Raw genomic sequence first — 20,709 nt, 5'->3', positions numbered from 1 at the left:
CCCAATCTATATGTAGATTAAAGTCAGCCATGATAAATGCTGTACCTTTATTGCACGCATTGCTAATTTGCAGTTTGATGCCATCCCCAACCTCACTACTACTGTTTGGTGGTCTGTAAACAACTCCCACTCGCGTTTTCTGCCCTTTGGTGTTCCAAAGCTCTACCCATACAGATTCCACAACATCCAAGCTAATGTCCTTCCTTACTATTGCGTTAATCCCCTCTTTAACCAGCAACGCTACCCCACCTCCTTTTCCTTTCTGTCTATCATTCCTGAATATTGAATACCCCTGGATGTTGAGTTCCCAGCCTTGGTCACCCTGGAGCCATGTCTCTGTAATCCCAATACTTTTAACATATATCTATCTGCGCAGTTAATTCATCCACCTTATTATGAATACTCCTTGCATTGAGACACAGAGTCTTCAGGCTTGTTTTTTTTTAACATTTTAGAATTTTTTGTAATGTGGCCCTTTTTGATTTTTGCCTTTGATTTCTCTCTCACACTCACTTTTTCCTGTTTGAAATTCACTTTTAACAGAGTGTTAAAAGGGGAGGATTTGTAGACTTGAAGCTCAAACCAAACATCACCTCAAGATCTGACAGAGTCACTCGATACATCCGGACTGGAATATCATCAGCTTTTGACCATGGAAGCAGAAGGCATCATTCACAGCAGGGAGAAACAGTACATGTGCTCCGAGTGTGGACAAGGCTTCAGCCAATCATCCAACCTGGAGAGACACAAGCGCAGTCACACTGGGGAGAAACCATTTAAATGTGGGGACTGTGGGAAACGATTCAACTACCCGTCCCAGCTAGAAACACATCGACGATTTCACACTGGGGAGAGGCCGTTCATCTGCTCCGACTGTGGGAAGGAATTCACTACATCATTCGACCTGCTGGCACACCAGCGAGTTCACACTGGGGAGAGGCCGTTTAGCTGCTCCGACTGTGGGAAGGGATTCACTCGATCATCCGACCTGCTGGCACACCAGCGAGTTCACACTGGGGAGAGGCCGTTCATCTGCTCCAACTGTGGGAAGAGATTCACTCAGCTATCCCACCTGCTGACACACCAGCGAGTTCACACAGCGGAGAGGCCGTTCACCTGCTCTGAGTGTGGGAAGGGATTCACTCAGTCATCCGACCTGCTGACACACCAGCGAGCTTACACTGGGGAGAGGCTGTTGAAATGTTCTGCCTGTGAGAAGAGTTTTAAAAGCAAACAGTATCTCCTGATACACCAGCGAGTTCACACTGGAGAGAGACCGTTTAAATGTTCTGACTGTGAGAAGAGTTTTAAAAGCAAACAGTATCTCCTGACGCACCAGCGAGTTCACACTGGGGAGAGGTCATTCACCTGCTCTGAATGTGGGAAGGGATTCACTCAGTCATCCCACCTGCGGAGACACCAGCGAGTTCACAAGTGATTGCAGAGGTTGGATTCTGCTGTTATTGCTGCTGTTAATCACATCCCGGACCGAATCGTGTTCATTCTAACAGTTGGGGTTAATAACTCTTGTAACGCTGATGTTAATAACTCCTGTAACGGAACTGGAGTTTAATATTTAATACAGACACGTAAATTAGTGTTGCTTTCAACATATTGCTGTGGATTTTTGTCTTTGCCACCTGAGTGTTTAGCATCAACTGGCTGGAGCTGAGAAAGGACAATCTGGGGGGAGGATCGTATGGGGGAACAGAACTTCAGCCTGGACACAGTCCTTCAGGGCCACACTGAGAGGGGCAAAGAACACTTTGGTCTTTCTCGTTTCTCTTCACCGACAGCAAAGTCGCTGTGCGGGTTAATTCTGATGCGTGAAGGTCCACATGATACCCACCCAAAGGTGATTAACGAGATGGTACGGGTGCTCTGTCAGCCCCTTGCCCGTATCTCCAACAGCTCAATAGTCATGGGTTGTTCCCTGAGATTGGAAGGCAGCACACGTAGTTCCCATTTTCCAAATTGGGGGCAAATCTGAGGCAGGGAACTAAAGACTCATTAAATTGACTTCGATCACCAGGAAGATGCTTGAAGGGATCCTGAGAGATGCTGTTTTCGATCATGGGGAAAGGGAAGGGGCCATTACAAATACTGAACAAGGCTTCCGCAAAACAAGGTCACGTCTTACAAATTAGCTTGAATTAGTGAAGAAGTTGTTAGGTTGGTGGATGGGGGGAACCTAGTTGACATTGTCTACCTCCAGGGTGTGACCCTAATTTTCTATGGTGGGCCTGATTCAATATCCTGGCACTTGGATTGGGCCACATTCAGCAAAAGCTATTAAAATAGGAATAAATGAAGATAAACTATATTGGAATTTACATTTAGATTTTATTTACTGCCGCTGCTCCCGATCCTGCCACCTCTTAGCTTGAGCATTGGTGAACTGACCCTGCTCAAACCATAACCACAAGGATATCGGTGTATTCTGCCTGTGCCCACAAGGTTGTGTCACTGTCACACACAGATAGTGTTTCCTTGTTTCACATTTCCATACAAAGACCATCTCTTTACACATACCCTTTCTATACAATTGCAGCAGACATGAGCAAGGACCTGAGGCTTGTTAAAAGACACAAATTTCAATACAGCAAAGGTTACACTGGGAGAAATGTTCAGTTGGAAAATAAGAAATAGGAGCAGGAGTAGAACATTTGGACCCTTGATCCTGCTCCGCCATTTAATAAGATCATCGCTGCTCTGATTATGGACTCAGTTCCACTTCCCTGCCTGCTCCCCATGACGCTTTACTCCCTTATCACTCAAAAATCTGTCTATCTCCGCCTTAATTATATTCAAAAACCCAGCCTCCACAGCTCTCTGGGGCAGAGGATTCCATAGATTTACAACCCTCTGAGAGAAGAAATTCCTCATCTCAGTTTCAAATGGGCGGCCCCTTATTCTAAGACTATGTTCCCTAGTTTTAGTTTCCCCTGAGTTGAAATGTCCGTTCTGCATCCACCTTGTCGAGCCCCCTCATTATCTTATATGTTTTGATAAGATCACCTCTCATTCTTCTGAGCTTCAATGTGTATAAGACCAACCTACTCAACTTATCTTCATTAGTCAACCCCCTCACCTCCGGAATCAACGTAGTGAACCTTCTCTGAACAGCCTCCAATGCAAGTATATCCTTCCTTAAATACGGAGACCAAAATACGGTGTCGATTACAGGCAAAATGCCGAGCAAACCAGCAGGACACTGGCACCTTAACAGTGTCTCATCGGCCGACGGGCTTTTCTTAAAATCGATTTGCTGAGTGGATATAAACTTAAACCAGGTTTGCAGGCGTGATGCTCTATTCACATACAGAAGGTAGAAGAGATGCTGTGGGGTACACGCTAAGTCCGGTAGCTGAAAGTGATTAACAGACTGGGTTTTGTGTTTAGTGATCCCGGGCGTGTTACCAATACCAGCAAAATCGAAGCTCATGGAATAAGGGGACAGTGGCAGCATGGATATGAAAGTGGCTAAGTGACACAGAGTAGTGGTGAACGGTTGTTTTTCAGACTGGAGGAAGTGGTGTTCCCCAGGGGTCGGTACTGGGGCCACTGCTTTTCTTGACCTATATTAATGACTTAGGTTTGGGTGTACAGGGCACAATTTCCAAATTTGCAGACAACACAAAACTTGGAAGTATAGTGAACAGTGAGGAGGATAGTGATAGATGTTAGAAAGACATAGACAGGCTGGTGTAATGGGCGGACATGTGGCAGCTGAAATTTAACGTAGAAAAGTTCAAAAGTGATACATTTTGGTGGGAAGAAAGTTGAGAGGAAATATAAACTAAAGGGTACAATTGTAAAGGGGTGTGTGAACACAGAGACCCAGGAGAATATGTGCACAAATCGCTGAAGGTGGCAGCGCAGGTTGAGAAAGTGGTTACAAAGATTTACGGGATCCTAGGCTTCATGATTTGAGGTATAGAGTACAGAAGTGTGGATATTATGATCAACCTGCATAAAATACTGGTTCGGCCTCAATTGGAGTATTGTGTCCAATTCTGGGCACCGCATTTTAGGAAGTATGTGAAGGCTTTGGAGAGGGTGCTGAAAAGATTTACAAGAATGATTCAAGGGATGAGGGACTTCAGTTACGTGGATAGTCTGGAGAAGCTGGGGTTGTTCTCCTCAGAACAGAGAAGATTGAGAGGAGATTTGACCGAGGTGTTCAAAAGCAGAAAGGACCTGATGACACGAATTCACACTGGGGAGAGACCGTTCACCTGCCCCGAGTATGCAAAGGGATTCGCTAATTTATCCAACCTCCTGACACACCCAATTCACACTGGGGAAAGATTGTTCACCTGCCACTTGTGTGCAAAGGGATTAACTAATTTATCCAACCTACTGACACACCAGCGAGTTCACAAGTGATTCAGGGATTTGATTCTGCTGTTACTGTTAATCATAATCATGTTCATTCGGGCAGTTGGGGTTTGATAAAGCTGATGTTAGTAATCCCTATAACTGGGCTGGAGTTGAATCTGTATCAATGTCAAATAAATCAGGTTTGTTTCACACACACTCAGTGTGTAGAGTCCTTGATGTCTCGACAATAAGACGAGCTGTTTGACCTCTTGTTACAAACTGTGTGGAATCCATTTCTAAACGGAGTTCCCACAACTTTTTAAAAGATGGATATACAAGATGTCCAAGTCTGACAGGAAATAAATTTCTATTATATCACAGGGTCCAGTCCAACCTTCCAGGGCAGTGAGTCCCTGTAATATTGGATTTTAATCTATGGGAAATATTCTGATAATCTGTTATTGTCACAGGGCAAAGCAGTCTGCATGTCAGTCAGACATATCCAGTGTAGAAATGCCAACGATGGTATGACATGTTCCTAGTTGTTCCATCACATAACCTCTCTCCTCCATCTACCCTGTCTGGTCAAATAGCTTTTTTCCCCCATCTCCAATAGTTTTATAACTAATTTTAAAAAGTGTTCATAGAAAATGAAAAAAAAAACATTTTTAATGGCCCTCTGATTTTTCTCCTGAATTGCTTGCCACAGAGTCCAGCGTAATCTTTAATTCCGGGAGACTCCTGTGCAATCCTCGAGGGTCCGGTGACTGACTGGTGCTGTCTGTATTCTGGCTGTTTAGAACCATTTGTTTAAAGCCAGCAATGAAGTTTGGAATTTAGTCAAACTCAATGGGCAATCCGATCTCCAAAGGGAAATGTCTCCTTAAAGTTGATGGTGTCGGCAGTTCTGAAGCTCATTTCTCACTGTGAGGGTGTCAGAATGAGAAGCTTTAACAGCCGATGTTTCACAAAGGGATTCCTCACCAGACCAAAGGACCAATGGGCTGTTTGTGTCACTGGGCTACAGGAGGCTATTGTTAACAGAAGGAAAGCTGGTCACAGCAAACAGACAGTTTAACAGCCTGTCCATGGTCCACTTTCTTTCTCTCTCTCTCACTATTTATGGACATTGCTGCAGTAAATGCTCCTCTGACCTTTCCTCTCTTGACCCTCCTTAACCCCTAATACACGGCCCTACACAATCTCCCTCCCGCTACATCCTCACTGTGCTGGAACCCACACCAGTCTCCCATCTGCTCCTTGTTCTCTCCCTGGATCCTAAAACGACTGAACTCAGTCTGCCCCTCCTGAAGTCCACAGGCTCTAAAACTGAAGCTTGGTGTCCCTCAGTACCATCTCCTTGATTTATCTCTCCTTCTCTCCTCCTTTTTCCCCCTGAGTTATGTTCCACAATCTGGACCCGGGGATTTATCGGCCTTTAATCCCATCAATTTCCCAAACACAATTTCCCACCTAATAAGGATATCTTTCAGTTCGTCATTCTCACTAGACCCACTGTCCCCTAGTACATTCGGAAGATTATTTGTATCTTCCTTTGTTAAGACAGAACAGAAGTATTGGTTCAATTGGTCTGCCATTTCTTTGTTCCCCATTATAAATTCACCTGAATCCGACTGCAAGGGACCTACGTTTGTCTTTACTAATCTTTTTTCTCTTCACATATTTATAGAAGCTTTTGCAGTCAGTTTTTATGTTCCCTGCTAGCTTCCTCTCGTAATCTATTTTCCCCTTCTTAATTAAACCCTTTGTCCTCCTCTGATGAATTCTAAATTTCTCCCAGTCCTCAGGTTTGTTGCTTTTTCTAGCTAATTTATATGCCTCTTCCTTGGTTTTAACACTATCCTTAATTTCTCTTGTCAGCCATGGTTGAGCCACCTTCCCTGTTTTATTTTTACTCCGGACAGGGATGTACAATTGCTGAAGTTCATCCATGTGATCTTCAAATGTTTGCCATTGCTTATCCACCGTCAACCCTTTAAGTATCATTTGCCAGTCCATTCTAGCCAATTCACACCTCATACCGTCGAAGCTACCCCTCCTTAAGTTCAGGACCCTAGTTTCCGAATTAACTTTGTCACTCTCCATCTTAATAAGGAATTCCACCATATTATGGTCACTCTTCCCCAAAGGGCCTCGCACAACAAGATTGCTAATTAGTCACTTATCGTTACATATTACCCAGTCTAGGATGGCCAGCTCCCTGGTTGGTTCCTCGACATATTGGTCTAGAAAACCATCCCTAATACACTCCAGGAAATCCTCCTCCACCGCAGTGCTACCAGTGAGATTAGCCCAATCTATATGTAGATTAAAGTCGCCCTGATTACTGCTGTACCTTTACTGCACACATCCCTTATTTCTTGTTTGATGCTGTCTCCAAACTCACTACTACTATTTGGTGGTCTATACACAACTCCCACGAGCGTTTTCTGCACTTTGGAATTCCGCAGCTCCACCCATACCGATTCCACATCATCCAGGCTAATGTCCTTCCTTACAATTGCATTGATTTCCTCTTTAACCAGCAACGCCACCCCGCCTCATTTTCCTTTCTGTCTATCCTTCCTAAATGCTGAATACCCTTGGATGTTGAGTTCCCAGCCTTGGTCACCCTGGAGCCATGTCTCCGTGATGCCAATCACGTCGTATCCGTTAACTGTTTTCTGCGCAGTTAATCCATCCATCTTATTCCGAATACTCCTCGCATTGAGGCACAGAGCCTTCAGGCTTGTCTTTTAAAACACACTTTGCCCCTTTTGAATCTTGCTGTAATGTGGCCCTTTTTGCTTTGGGTTTCTCTGCTCTCCACTTTTACTATTCTCCTTTCTATCTTTTGCTTCTGCCCCCCTTCTATTTCCCTCTGTTTTCCTGCATAGGTTCCCATCCCCCTTACGACTAGTTTAACTCCTCCCTAACAGCACTAGCAAACACTCTCCCGAGGACATTGGTTCCGATCCTGCCCAGGTGCAGATCGTCCAGTTTGTAATGGTCCCAGCTCCCCCAGAACCAGTTCCAGTGTCCCAGGAATTTGAATCCCTCCCTTATGCACCATTTCTGCACCATAGGCCCAAGCTGCTCAACCTTTCTTCATAAGTCAATCCCTTCACCTCAGGAATCAAACCAATGAAGCTTCTCTGAACTGTCTCCAATGCAAGTATATATCCCTCCTTAAATAAGGAGATCAAACTGTACACAGTATGCCAGGTGTGGTCTCACCAATACACTGTACAGTTGTAGCAGGACTTCTCTAATTTTATACTCCATCCCCCTTGCAATAAAAGCCATCATTCCATTTGCCTTCCTGATTGCTTGCTATACCTGCATACTAACGTTTTGTGTTTTACGTCCTCTACAGTCTTTATGGTGGAGGACATGAACAATATCGCAACAGTGGATAGTCAAGTGGCTATATGGGGGGAGGAACTTAACACAATCACAATCACTAAGGAGGTGGTACTCAGTAAGATACTGGGACTCAAGGCAGATAAATCCCCTGGACCTAATGGCACTCTAGGGTCTTAAGAGAAGTAGCGGCAGGGAGAGTGGATGCATTAGTTGTAATTTACCAAAATTCCTTGGATTTTGGGGAGGTCCCAGCGAATTGGAAATCCACAAATGTAACACGCCTATTTAAAAAAGGAGGGAGACAGAAAGTAGACGAGTTAGCCTAACTTCTGTCATTGGGAAAAAAAGCTGGAGTCCATTATTAAAGAAGCAGTAGTGGGACATTTGGAAAAGCAGAATTCGGTCAGGCAGAGTCAGCATAGATTTATGAAGGGGAAGTCATGTTTGCCAAATTTGCTGGAATTCTTTGAGGATGTGATTAACAGGGTGGATACAGGGGAACTAATGGATGTGATGTATTTGGACTTCCAGAACGCATTTGACAAGGTGTCACATAAAAGGTTGCTGCACAAGATAAAAGTTCACGGGGTTGGGAGTAATATATTAGCATAGACAATTGGATAACCAACAGAAAACAGAGAGTCGGGCTAAATGGTTCATTGTCTGGTTGGCAACTTGTAACTAGTGGGGTGCAGCAGGGATCACTGCTGGAACCCCAACTATTTAAAATCTATATTAACGACTTAGAGGAAGGGACCGAGTGTAACGTAGCCAAGTTTACTGATGATACCAAGATGCGAGGAAAAGCAATGTGTGAGGAGGACACACAAAACTTGAAAAATGACATACACAGGCTAAGTGAGTGGGCAAAATTATGGCAGATGGAGTATAATGTTGGAAAGTGTGAGGTCATGCATTTTGGCAGAAAAAAATCAAAGAGCAAGTTATTTAAATGGAGAAAGATTGCAAAGTGCTGCAGTACAGTAGGACCTGGGGGTACTTGTGCATGAAAAACAAAAGGTTAGGATGCAGGCACAGCAAGTGATCAGGAAGGCCAATTGAATCATGGCCTTTATTGCCAAGGGGATGGAGAAGACAAGCAGGGAAGTCATGCTACAGATCTGCAGGGTATTGATGAGGCCACAGCTGGAATACTGCGTGCAGTTTTCGTTTCGTATTTACGAAAGGATATACTTGCTTTGGAGGCAGATCATAGAAGGTTCACTCGGTTGATTCCGGAGGTGAGGGGGTGGGCCCAGTGCGATCAGACAGTGTGTAACACGGGGGTGGGCCCAGTGAGATCAGTCAGTGTGTAACTCGGGGGCCCATTGAGATCAGACAGTGTGTAAACCGGGGGCCCAGTGAGATCGGACAGTGTGTAACCCGGGGCCCAGGGAGATCAGATAGTGTGTAACACGGGGGCCCAGTGTGATCAGACAGTGTGCAACTCGGGGGCGGTCCAGTGACATCAGACAGTGTGTAACCCGGGGGTGGGCCCAGTGAGATCAGACAGTGTGTAACCCGGGGGGTGGTCCAGTGAGATCAGACAGTGTGTAACCCGGGGGTGGGCCCAGTGAGATCAGACAGTGTGTAACCCGGGGGGTGGGCCAGTGAGATCAGACAGTGTGTAGCCCGAGGGTGGGCCCAGTGAGATCCGTCAGTGTGTAACTCGGGGGCCCAGTGAGATCAGACAGTGTGTAAGCCGGGGGTGGACCCAGTGAGATCAGACAGTGTGTAACCCGGGGGCCCAGTGAGATCAGACAGTGAGTAACCCGGGGGTGCACCCAATGAGCTCAGACAGTGTGTAACCCGGGGGTGGGCCCAGTGAGATCAGACAGTGTGTAACCCGGGGGTGGGCCCAGTGAGACCAGACAGTGTGTAGCCCGGGGGTGGGCCCAGTGAGATCCGTCAGTGTGTAACTCGGGGGCCCAGTGAGATCAGACTGTGTGTAAGCCAGGGGTGGATCCAGTGAGATCAGACAGTGTGTAACCCGGGGGCCCAGTGAGATCAGACAGGGAGTAACCCGGGGGTGCGCCCAATGAGCTCAGACAGTGTGTAACCCGAGGGTGGGCCCAGTGAGATCAGACAGTGTGTAACCCGGTGGTGGGACCAGTGAGATAAGACAGTTTGTAACCCGGGGGGGGGGGGGCAGTGAGATCAGACAGTGTGTAACCCGGGGGTGGGCCCAGTGAGATCAGACAGTGTGCAACCCGGGGGTGTGACCAGTGAGATTAGACAGTGTGTAACCCGGGTGTGGGCCCAGTGAGATCAGACAGTGTGTAACCCGGTGGTGGGTCCAGTGAGATCAGACAATGTTAACCCGGGGGCCCAGTGAGATCAGACAGTGTGTAACCTGGGGGTGGGCACAGTGAGATCAGACAGTGTGTAACCCGGGGGTGGGCCCAGTGAGATCAGATAGTGTATAACCCGGGGGTGGGCCCAATGAGATCAGACAGTGTGTTACCCGGGGGTGGGCCCAATGAGATCAGACAGTGTGTAACCCCCGCCCAGTGAGATCAGACAGTGTGTAACCCGGGGTGGGCCCAGTGAGATCAGACAGTGTGTAACCCGGGGGTGGGCCCAGTGCGATCAAACAGTGTGTAACCCGGGGGTGGGCCCAGTGAGATCAGACAGTGTGTAACCCCGGGGGGTGGGCCCAGTGAGGTCAGAAAGTGTGCAACCAGGAGGCCCAGTGAGATCAGAAAGTGTGTAACCCGGGGGTGGGCCCAGTGAGGTCAGAAAGTGTGTAACACGGAGGCCCAGTGAGATCACACAGTGTGTAACCCGGGGGTGGGCGCCGTGAGATCAGACGCTGTGTAACCCGGGGGCCATGTGAGATCAGACAGTGCATAACCCGGGAGTGGGCCCAGTGAGATCAGACAGTGTGTAACCCGGGTTGAGACCAGTGAGATCAGACAGTGTGTAACCCGGGGTACAGTGAGATCAGACAGTGTGTAACCCGGGGACCGAGTGAGATCAGACAGTGTGTAACCCGGGGGTGGGCCCAGTGAGATCAGACAGTGTGTAACCCGGGGTACAGTGAGATCAGACAGTGTGTAACCCGGGGACCGAGTGAGATCAGACAGTGTGTAATCCAAGGGTGGGCCCAGTGAGATCAGACAGTGTGTAGCCCGGGGGCCCAGTTAGATCAGACAGTGTGTAACCCAGGGGCACAGTGAGACCAGAAAGGGTGTAATCCGGGGGACCAGTGAGATCAGACAGTGTGTCACCCGGGGGTGGGGCCAGTGAGATCAGACAGTTTGTATCCCGGGCGTGGGACCAGTGAGATCAGACAGTGTGTAACCCGGGGGTGGGCCCAGTGAGATCAGACAGTGTTTAACCCTTGGGCCCAGTGAAATCAGACAGTGTGTAAACCGGGGGTCCAGTGAGATCAGACAGTGTGTAACCCGGGGCGCCAGTAAGGTCAGACAGTGTGTAACCCGGGGATGGGCGGAGTGAGATCAGACGCTGTGTAACCCGGGGGCCATGTGAGATAATACAATGCGGAACCCGGGGGTGGGCCCAGTGAGATCAGACAATGTATAACCCAGGGGCCCAGTGAGCTCAGACAGTGTGTAACCCGGGGGTGGGCCCAGTGAGATCAGACAGTTTGTAACCCGGGGGTGGGCCCAGTGAGATCAGAGAGTGTGTAACCCGTGTGGTGGGCCCAGTGAGATAAGACAGTGTGTAACCCGGGGGTGGGCCCAGTGAGATCAGACAGTGTGTAACCCGGGGAAGTGCCCAGTGAGATCAGAGAGTGTGTAACAGGGGGGGGCAGTGAGATCAGACAGTGCGTAACCTGGGGACCCAGTGAGATCAGACAGTGTGCAACCTGGGAACCCAGTGAAATCATAGAGTGTGTAACCCAGGGGCCCAGTGAAATCAGACAGTGTGTAACCCGGGGGTCCAGTGAGATCAGACAGTGTGTAACCCGGGGCCCCAGTGACGTCAGACAGTGTGTAACCCGGGGGTGGGCGCAGTGAGATCAGACGCTGTGTAACCTGGGTGCCATGTAAGATCAGACAGTGCGTAACGCGGGGGTGGGACCAGTGAGATCAGACAGTGTGTAACCCGGGGGTGAGATCAATGAGATCAGAGAGTGTGTAATCCGGGGGTGGGCCCATTGAGATCAGACAGTGTGTAACCCGGAGGCACAGTGAGATCAGACAGTGTGTAGCCCGCGGGCCCAGTGAGATCAGACAGTGTGTAACCCGGGGGCACAGTGAGATCAGACAGTGTGTAACCCGGAGGTCCAGTGAGATCAGACAGTGCGTAACCCGGGGGTGGGACAAGTGCGATCAGACAGTGTGTAACCCGGGCGTGGGCCCAGTGAGATCAGAATGTGTGTAACTCGGGGGTGGGCCCAGTGAGATCAGACAGTTTGTAACCCGGGGGTGGGACCAGTGAGATCAGACAGTGTGTCACCCGGGGGTGGGCCCAGTGAGATCAGACAGTGTGTAACCCGGGGGCCCAGTGAGATCAGACAGTGTGTAAACCAGGGGCCCAGTGAAATCAGACAGTGTGTAACCCGGGGGTCCAGTAAGATCAGACAGTGTGTAACCCGGGGCCGCAGTAAGGTCAGACAGTGTGTAACCCGGGGGTGGGCGCAGTGAGATCAGACGCTGTGTAACCCAGGGGCCCAGTGAAATCAGACAGTGTGTAACACGGGGTCCAGTGAGATCAGACAGTGTGTAACCCGAGGCCCCAGTAAGGTCATACAGTGTGTAAGCCGGGGATGGGTGCAGTGAGATCAGACGCTGTGTAACCCGGGGGCCATGTGATATCAGACAGTGCGTAACGCGGGGGTGGGCCCACTGAGATCAGACAGTGTATCAACCGGGGGTGAGACCAGTGAGATCAGACAGTGTGTAACCCGGGGGTGGGCCCAGTGAGATCAGACAGTGTGTAACCCGGGGACCTAGTGAGATCAGACAGTGTGTAACGCGGGGGTGGGACCAGTGAGATCAGACAGTGTGTAACCCGGGGGTGGGCCCAGTGAGATCAGACAGTGTGTAACCCGGGGGTGGGCCCAGTGAGATCAGACAGTGTGTAACCCGGGGGGTGGGCCCAGTGAGATCAGACAGTGTGTAACCCGGAGGCCCAGTGAGATCAGACAGTGTGTAACCCAGGGGTGGGCCCAGTGAGATAAGACAGTGTGTAACCCGGGGGTAAGACCATTGAGATCAGACAGTGTGTAACCCGGGGGTAGGCCCAGTGAGATCAGACAGTGTGTAACCCGGGGACCTAGTGAGATCAGACAGTGTGTAACCCGGGGGTGGGACCAGTGAGATCAGACAGTGTGTAACCCGGGGGTGGGCCCAGTGAGATCAGACAGTGTGTAACCCGGGGGTGGGCCCAGTGAGATCAGACAGTGTGTAACCCGTTGTGGGCCCAATGAGATCAGTGTGTAACCCGGGGGTGGGCCCAATGAGATCAGAAAGTGTGCAACCCGGGGGCCCAGTGAGATGAGACAGTGTGTAACCCGGGGGTGGGCAAGGTGAGATCAGACAGTGTGTAACCCGGGGTTGGGCCCAGTGAGATCAGACAATGTGTAACCCGGGGGGTGGGCCCAGTGAGATCAGACAGTGTGTAACCCGGAGGCCCAGTGAGATCAGACAGTGTGTAACCCAGGGGTGGGCCCAGTGAGATAAGACAGTGTGTAACCCAGGGGTGGGCCCACTGAGATCAGACAGTGTGTAACCCGGGGGAGTGCCCAGTGAGATCAAACAGTGTGTAACCCGGGGGGCCAGTGAGATCAGACAGTACGTAACCTGGGGACACAGTGAGATCAGACAGTGTGTAACACGGGGACCCAGTGAAATCAGAGAGTGTGTAACCCAGGGGCCCAGTGAAACCAGACAGTGTGTAACCCGGGGGTCCAGTGAGATCAGACAGTGTGTAACCCGGGGCCCCAGTGAGGTCAGACAGTGTGTAACCCGGGGGTGGGTGCAGTGAGATCAGACGCTGTGTTACCCGGGGGCCATGTGAGATCAGACAGTGTGTAACCCGCGGGTGAGACCAGTGAGATCAGACAGTGTGTAACCCGGGGGTGGGCCCAGTGAGATCAGACAGTGTGTAACCCGGGGGCACAGTGAGATCAGACAGTGTGTAACCCAGGGGTGGGCCCAGTGAGATCAGACAGTGTGTAGCCCGGGGGCCCAGTGAGATCAGACAGTGTGTAACCCGGGGGCACAGTGAGATCAGACAGTGTGTAACCCGGGGGACCAGTGAGATCAGACAGTGTGTAACCCGGGGGTGGGCCCAGTGAGATCAGAATGTGTGTAACCCGGGGGTTGGCCCAGTGAGATCAGACAGTTTGTACCCCGGGGGTGGGACCAGTGAGATCAGACAATATGTCACCTGGGGGTGGGCCCAGTGAGATCAGACAGTGTGTAACCCGGGGGTGCGAACAGTGAGATCAGACAGTGTGTAACCCGGGGGTGGGCCCAGTGAGATCAGACAGTGTGTAACCCGGGGGCACAGTGAGATCAGACAGTGTGTAACCCAGGGGTGGGCCCAGTGAGATCAGACAGTGTGCAGCCCGGGGGCCCAGTGAGATCAGACAGTGTGTAACCCGGGGGCACAGTGAGATCAGACAGTGTGTAACACGGGGGACCAGTGAGATCAGACAGTGTGTAACCCGGGGGTGGGCCCAGTGAGATCAGAATGTGTGTAACCCGGGGGTTGGCCCAGTGAGATCAGACAGTTTGTAACCCGGGGGTGGGACCAGTGAGATCAGACAGTGTGTCACCTGGGGGTGGGCCCAGTGAGATCAGACAGTGTGTAACCCGGGGGTGCGACCAGTGAGATCAGACAGTGTGTAACCCGGGGGCACAGTGAGATCAGACAGTGTGTAACCCAGGGGTGGGCCCAGTGAGATCAGACAGTGTGCAGCCCGGGGGCCCAGTGAGATCAGACAGTGTGTATCCCGGGGCCGCAGTAAGGCCAGACAGTGTGTAACCCGGGGGTGGGCGCAGTGAGATCAGACAATGTGTAACCCGGGGGTGACACCAGTGAGATCAGACAGTGTGTAACCCGGGGGCACAGTGAGATCAGACAGTGTGTAACCCGGGGGACCAGTGAGATCAGACAGTGTGTAACCCGGGGGTGGGCCCAGTGAGATCAGAATGTGTGTAACCCGGTCGTTGGCCCAGTGAGATCAGACAGTTTGTAACCCGGTGGTGGGACCAGTGAGATCAGACAGTGTGTCACCTGGGGGTGGGCCCAGTGAGATCAGACAGTGTGTAACCCGGGGGTGCGACCAGTGAGATCAGACAGTGTGTAACCCGGGGGCACAGTGAGATCAGACAGTGTGTAACCCAGGGGTGGGCCCAGTGAGATCAGACAGTGTGCAGCCCGGGGGCCCAGTGAGATCAGACAGTGTGTATCCCGGGGCCGCAGTAAGGCCAGACAGTGTGTAACCCGGGGGTGACACCAGTGAGATCAGACAGTGTGTAACACGGGGGTAGGCCCAGTGAGATCAGACAGTGTGTAACCCGGGGGCACAGTGAGATCAGACAGTGTGTAACCCGGGGGACCAGTGAGATCAGACAGTGTGTAACCAGGGGGTGGGCCCAGTGAGATCAGAATGTGTGTAACCCGGGGGTTGGCCCAGTGAGATCAGACAGTGTGTAACCCGGGGGCCCAGTGAGATCAGACAGTGTTTAACCCTTGGGCCCAGTGAAATCAGACAGTGTGTAAACCGGGGGTCCAGTGAGATCAGACAGTGTGTAACCCGGGGCGCCAGTAAGGTCAGACAGTGTGTAACCCGGGGATGGGCGGAGTGAGATCAGACGCTGTGTAACCCGGGGGCCATGTGAGATAATACAATGCGGAACCCGGGGGTGGGCCCAGTGAGATCAGACAATGTATAACCCAGGGGCCCAGTGAGCTCAGACAGTGTGTAACCCGGGGGTGGGCCCAGTGAGATCAGACAGTTTGTAACCCGGGGGTGGGCCCAGTGAGATCAGAGAGTGTGTAACCCGTGTGGTGGGCCCAGTGAGATAAGACAGTGTGTAACCCGGGGGTGGGCCCAGTGAGATCAGACAGTGTGTAACCCGGGGAAGTGCCCAGTGAGATCAGAGAGTGTGTAACAGGGGGGGGCAGTGAGATCAGACAGTGCGTAACCTGGGGACCCAGTGAGATCAGACAGTGTGCAACCTGGGAACCCAGTGAAATCATAGAGTGTGTAACCCAGGGGCCCAGTGAAATCAGACAGTGTGTAACCCGGGGGTCCAGTGAGATCAGACAGTGTGTAACCCGGGGCCCCAGTGACGTCAGACAGTGTGTAACCCGGGGGTGGGCGCAGTGAGATCAGACGCTGTGTAACCTGGGTGCCATGTAAGATCAGACAGTGCGTAACGCGGGGGTGGGACCAGTGAGATCAGACAGTGTGTAACCCGGGGGTGAGATCAATGAGATCAGAGAGTGTGTAATCCGGGGGTGGGCCCATTGAGATCAGACAGTGTGTAACCCGGAGGCACAGTGAGATCAGACAGTGTGTAGCCCGCGGGCCCAGTGAGATCAGACAGTGTGTAACCCGGGGGCACAGTGAGATCAGACAGTGTGTAACCCGGAGGTCCAGTGAGATCAGACAGTGCGTAACCCGGGGGTGGGACAAGTGCGATCAGACAGTGTGTAACCCGGGCGTGGGCCCAGTGAGATCAGAATGTGTGTAACTCGGGGGTGGGCCCAGTGAGATCAGACAGTTTGTAACCCGGGGGTGGGACCAGTGAGATCAGACAGTGTGTCACCCGGGGGTGGGCCCAGTGAGATCAGACAGTGTGTAACCCGGGGGCCCAGTGAGATCAGACAGTGTGTAAACCAGGGGCCCAGTGAAATCAGACAGTGTGTAACCCGGGGGTCCAGTAAGATCAGACAGTGTGTAACCCGGGGCCGCAGTAAGGTCAGACAGTGTGTAACCCGGGGGTGGGCGCAGTGAGATCAGACGCTGTGTAACCCAGGGGCCCAGTGAAATCAGACAGTGTGTAACACGGGGTCCAGTGAGATCAGACAGTGTGTAACCCGAGGCCCCAGTAAGGTCATACAGTGTGTAAGCCGGGGATGGGTGCAGTGAGATCAGACGCTGTGTAACCCGGGGGCCATGTGATATCAGACAGTGCGTAACGCGGGGGTGGGCCCACTGAGATCAGACAGTGTATCAACCGGGGGTGAGACCAGTGAGATCAGACAGTGTGTAACCCGGGGGTGGGCCCAGTGAGATCAGACAGTGTGTAACCCGGGGACCTAGTGAGATCAGACAGTGTGTAACGCGGGGGTGGGACCAGTGAGATCAGACAGTGTGTAACCCGGGGGTGGGCCCAGTGAGATCAGACAGTGTGTAACCCGGGGGTGGGCCCAGTGAGATCAGACAGTGTGTAACCCGGGGGGTGGGCCCAGTGAGATCAGACAGTGTGTAACCCGGAGGCCCAGTGAGATCAGACAGTGTGTAACCCAGGGGTGGGCCCAGTGAGATAAGACAGTGTGTAACCCGGGGGTAAGACCATTGAGATCAGACAGTGTGTAACCCGGGGGTAGGCCCAGTGAGATCAGACAGTGTGTAACCCGGGGACCTAGTGAGATCAGACAGTGTGTAACCCGGGGGTGGGACCAGTGAGATCAGACAGTGTGTAACCCGGGGGTGGGCCCAGTGAGATCAGACAGTGTGTAACCCGGGGGTGGGCCCAATGAGATCAGAAAGTGTGCAACCCGGGGGCCCAGTGAGATGAGACAGTGTGTAACCCGGGGGTGGGCAAGGTGAGATCAGACAGTGTGTAACCCGGGGTTGGGCCCAGTGAGATCAGACAATGTGTAACCCGGGGGGTGGGCCCAGTGAGATCAGACAGTGTGTAACCCGGAGGCCCAGTGAGATCAGACAGTGTGTAACCCAGGGGTGGGCCCAGTGAGATAAGACAGTGTGTAACCCAGGGGTGGGCCCACTGAGATCAGACAGTGTGTAACCCGGGGGAGTGCCCAGTGAGATCAAACAGTGTGTAACCCGGGGGGCCAGTGAGATCAGACAGTACGTAACCTGGGGACACAGTGAGATCAGACAGTGTGTAACACGGGGACCCAGTGAAATCAGAGAGTGTGTAACCCAGGGGCCCAGTGAAACCAGACAGTGTGTAACCCGGGGGTCCAGTGAGATCAGACAGTGTGTAACCCGGGGCCCCAGTGAGGTCAGACAGTGTGTAACCCGGGGGTGGGTGCAGTGAGATCAGACGCTGTGTTACCCGGGGGCCATGTGAGATCAGACAGTGTGTAACCCGCGGGTGAGACCAGTGAGATCAGACAGTGTGTAACCCGGGGGTGGGCCCAGTGAGATCAGACAGTGTGTAACCCGGGGGCACAGTGAGATCAGACAGTGTGTAACCCAGGGGTGGGCCCAGTGAGATCAGACAGTGTGTAGCCCGGGGGCCCAGTGAGATCAGACAGTGTGTAACCCGGGGGCACAGTGAGATCAGACAGTGTGTAACCCGGGGGACCAGTGAGATCAGACAGTGTGTAACCCGGGGGTGGGCCCAGTGAGATCAGAATGTGTGTAACCCGGGGGTTGGCCCAGTGAGATCAGACAGTTTGTACCCCGGGGGTGGGACCAGTGAGATCAGACAGTATGTCACCTGGGGGTGGGCCCAGTGAGATCAGACAGTGTGTAACCCGGGGGTGCGAACAGTGAGATCAGACAGTGTGTAACCCGGGGGTGGGCCCAGTGAGATCAGACAGTGTGTAACCCGGGGGCACAGTGAGATCAGACAGTGTGTAACCCAGGGGTGGGCCCAGTGAGATCAGACAGTGTGCAGCCCGGGGGCCCAGTGAGATCAGACAGTGTGTAACCCGGGGGCACAGTGAGATCAGACAGTGTGTAACACGGGGGACCAGTGAGATCAGACAGTGTGTAACCCGGGGGTGGGCCCAGTGAGATCAGAATGTGTGTAACCCGGGGGTTGGCCCAGTGAGATCAGACAGTTTGTAACCCGGGGGTGGGACCAGTGAGATCAGACAGTGTGTCACCTGGGGGTGGGCCCAGTGAGATCAGACAGTGTGTAACCCGGGGGTGCGACCAGTGAGATCAGACAGTGTGTAACCCGGGGGCACAGTGAGATCAGACAGTGTGTAACCCAGGGGTGGGCCCAGTGAGATCAGACAGTGTGCAGCCCGGGGGCCCAGTGAGATCAGACAGTGTGTATCCCGGGGCCGCAGTAAGGCCAGACAGTGTGTAACCCGGGGGTGGGCGCAGTGAGATCAGACAATGTGTAACCCGGGGGTGACACCAGTGAGATCAGACAGTGTGTAACCCGGGGGCACAGTGAGATCAGACAGTGTGTAACCCGGGGGACCAGTGAGATCAGACAGTGTGTAACCCGGGGGTGGGCCCAGTGAGATCAGAATGTGTGTAACCCGGTCGTTGGCCCAGTGAGATCAGACAGTTTGTAACCCGGTGGTGGGACCAGTGAGATCAGACAGTGTGTCACCTGGGGGTGGGCCCAGTGAGATCAGACAGTGTGTAACCCGGGGGTGCGACCAGTGAGATCAGACAGTGTGTAACCCGGGGGCACAGTGAGATCAGACAGTGTGTAACCCAGGGGTGGGCCCAGTGAGATCAGACAGTGTGCAGCCCGGGGGCCCAGTGAGATCAGACAGTGTGTATCCCGGGGCCGCAGTAAGGCCAGACAGTGTGTAACCCGGGGGTGACACCAGTGAGATCAGACAGTGTGTAACACGGGGGTAGGCCCAGTGAGATCAGACAGTGTGTAACCCGGGGGCACAGTGAGATCAGACAGTGTGTAACCCGGGGGACCAGTGAGATCAGACAGTGTGTAACCAGGGGGTGGGCCCAGTGAGATCAGAATGTGTGTAACCCGGGGGTTGGCCCAGTGAGATCAGACAGTTTGTACCCCGGGGGTGGGACCAGTGAGATCAGACAGTATGTCACCTGGGGGTGGGCCCAGTGAGATCAGACAGTGTGTAACCCGGGGGTGCGACCAGTGAGATCAGACAGTGTGTAACCCGGGGGTGGGCCCAGGGAGATCAGACAGTGTGTAACCCGGGGGCACAGTGAGATCAGACAGTGTGTAACCCAGGGGTGGGCCCAGTGAGATCAGACAGTGTGCAGCCCGGGGGCCCAGTGAGATCAGACAGTGTGTAACCCGGCGGCACAGTGAGATCAGACAGTGTGCAACCCGGGGGACCAGTGAGATCAGACAGTGTGTAACCCGGGGGTGGGCCCAGTGAGATCAGAATGTGTGTAACCCGGGGGTTGGCCCAGTGAGATCAGACAGTTTGTAACCCGGGGGTGGGACCAGTGAGATCAGACAGTGTGTCACCTGGGGGTGGGCCCAGTGAGATCAGACAGTGTGTAACCCGGGGGTGCGACCAGTGAGATCAGACAGTGTGTAACCCGGGGGCACAGTGAGATCAGACAGTGTGTAACCCAGGGGTGGGCCCAGTGAGATCAGACAGTGTGCAGCCCGGGGGCCCAGTGAGATCAGACAGTGTGTATCCCGGGGCCGCAGTAAGGCCAGACAGTGTGTAACCCGGGGGTGGGCGCAGTGAGATCAGACAATGTGTAACCCGGGGGTGACACCAGTGAGATCAGACAGTGTGTAACACGGGGGTAGGCCCAGTGAGATCAGACAGTGTGTAACCCGGGGGCACAGTGAGATCAGACAGTGTGTAACCCGGGGACCTAGTGAGATCAGACAGTGTGTAACCCAGGGGTGGTCCCAGTGAGATCAGACAGTGTGTAGGCCGGAAGCCCAGTGAGATCAGACAGTGTGTAACCCGGGGGCCCAGTGAGATCAGACAGTGTGTAACCCAGGGGCCCAGTGAAATCAGACAGTGTGTAACCCGAGGGTCCAGTGAGATCAGACAGTGTGTAACCCGGGGCCGCAGTAAGGTCAGACAGTGTGTAACCCGGTGGTGGGCGCAGTGAGATCAGACGCTGTGTAACCCAGGGGCCCAGTGAAATCAGACAGTGTGTAACATGGGGGTCCAGTGAGATCAGACAGTGTGTAACCCGAG

General features: G+C 52.6%; 1 protein-coding gene across 3 annotated transcripts in view; it reads left to right on the top strand.

Annotated features, from left to right (window-relative positions):
* The window catches only part of LOC139273355 (zinc finger protein 211-like), a 59,963-nt gene that overhangs the window by 14,214 nt on the left and 25,040 nt on the right, over window positions 1-20,709 (top strand). For 2 of the 3 annotated variants that reach the window (XM_070890179.1, XM_070890180.1), the window contains exon 3: window positions 544-2,371. The exons of the other annotated variant lie outside the window; for it this stretch is intronic. In XM_070890179.1, the coding sequence (XP_070746280.1) occupies window positions 653-1,438 (786 nt within the window). In that variant the 5' untranslated portion in view covers window positions 544-652 and the 3' untranslated portion in view covers window positions 1,439-2,371. Of the gene's footprint in view, window positions 1-543; window positions 2,372-20,709 lie in introns of those variants that run through there. 3 annotated transcript variants of the gene reach the window in all.

Source organism: Pristiophorus japonicus, chromosome 9 (genome assembly GCF_044704955.1).
Source record: "Pristiophorus japonicus isolate sPriJap1 chromosome 9, sPriJap1.hap1, whole genome shotgun sequence".
Taxonomy (NCBI): Eukaryota; Metazoa; Chordata; class Chondrichthyes; family Pristiophoridae; genus Pristiophorus; species Pristiophorus japonicus.
Note: the sequence above shows the minus strand (reverse complement) of the source record. Positions and strands in the feature narration are given on the sequence as shown.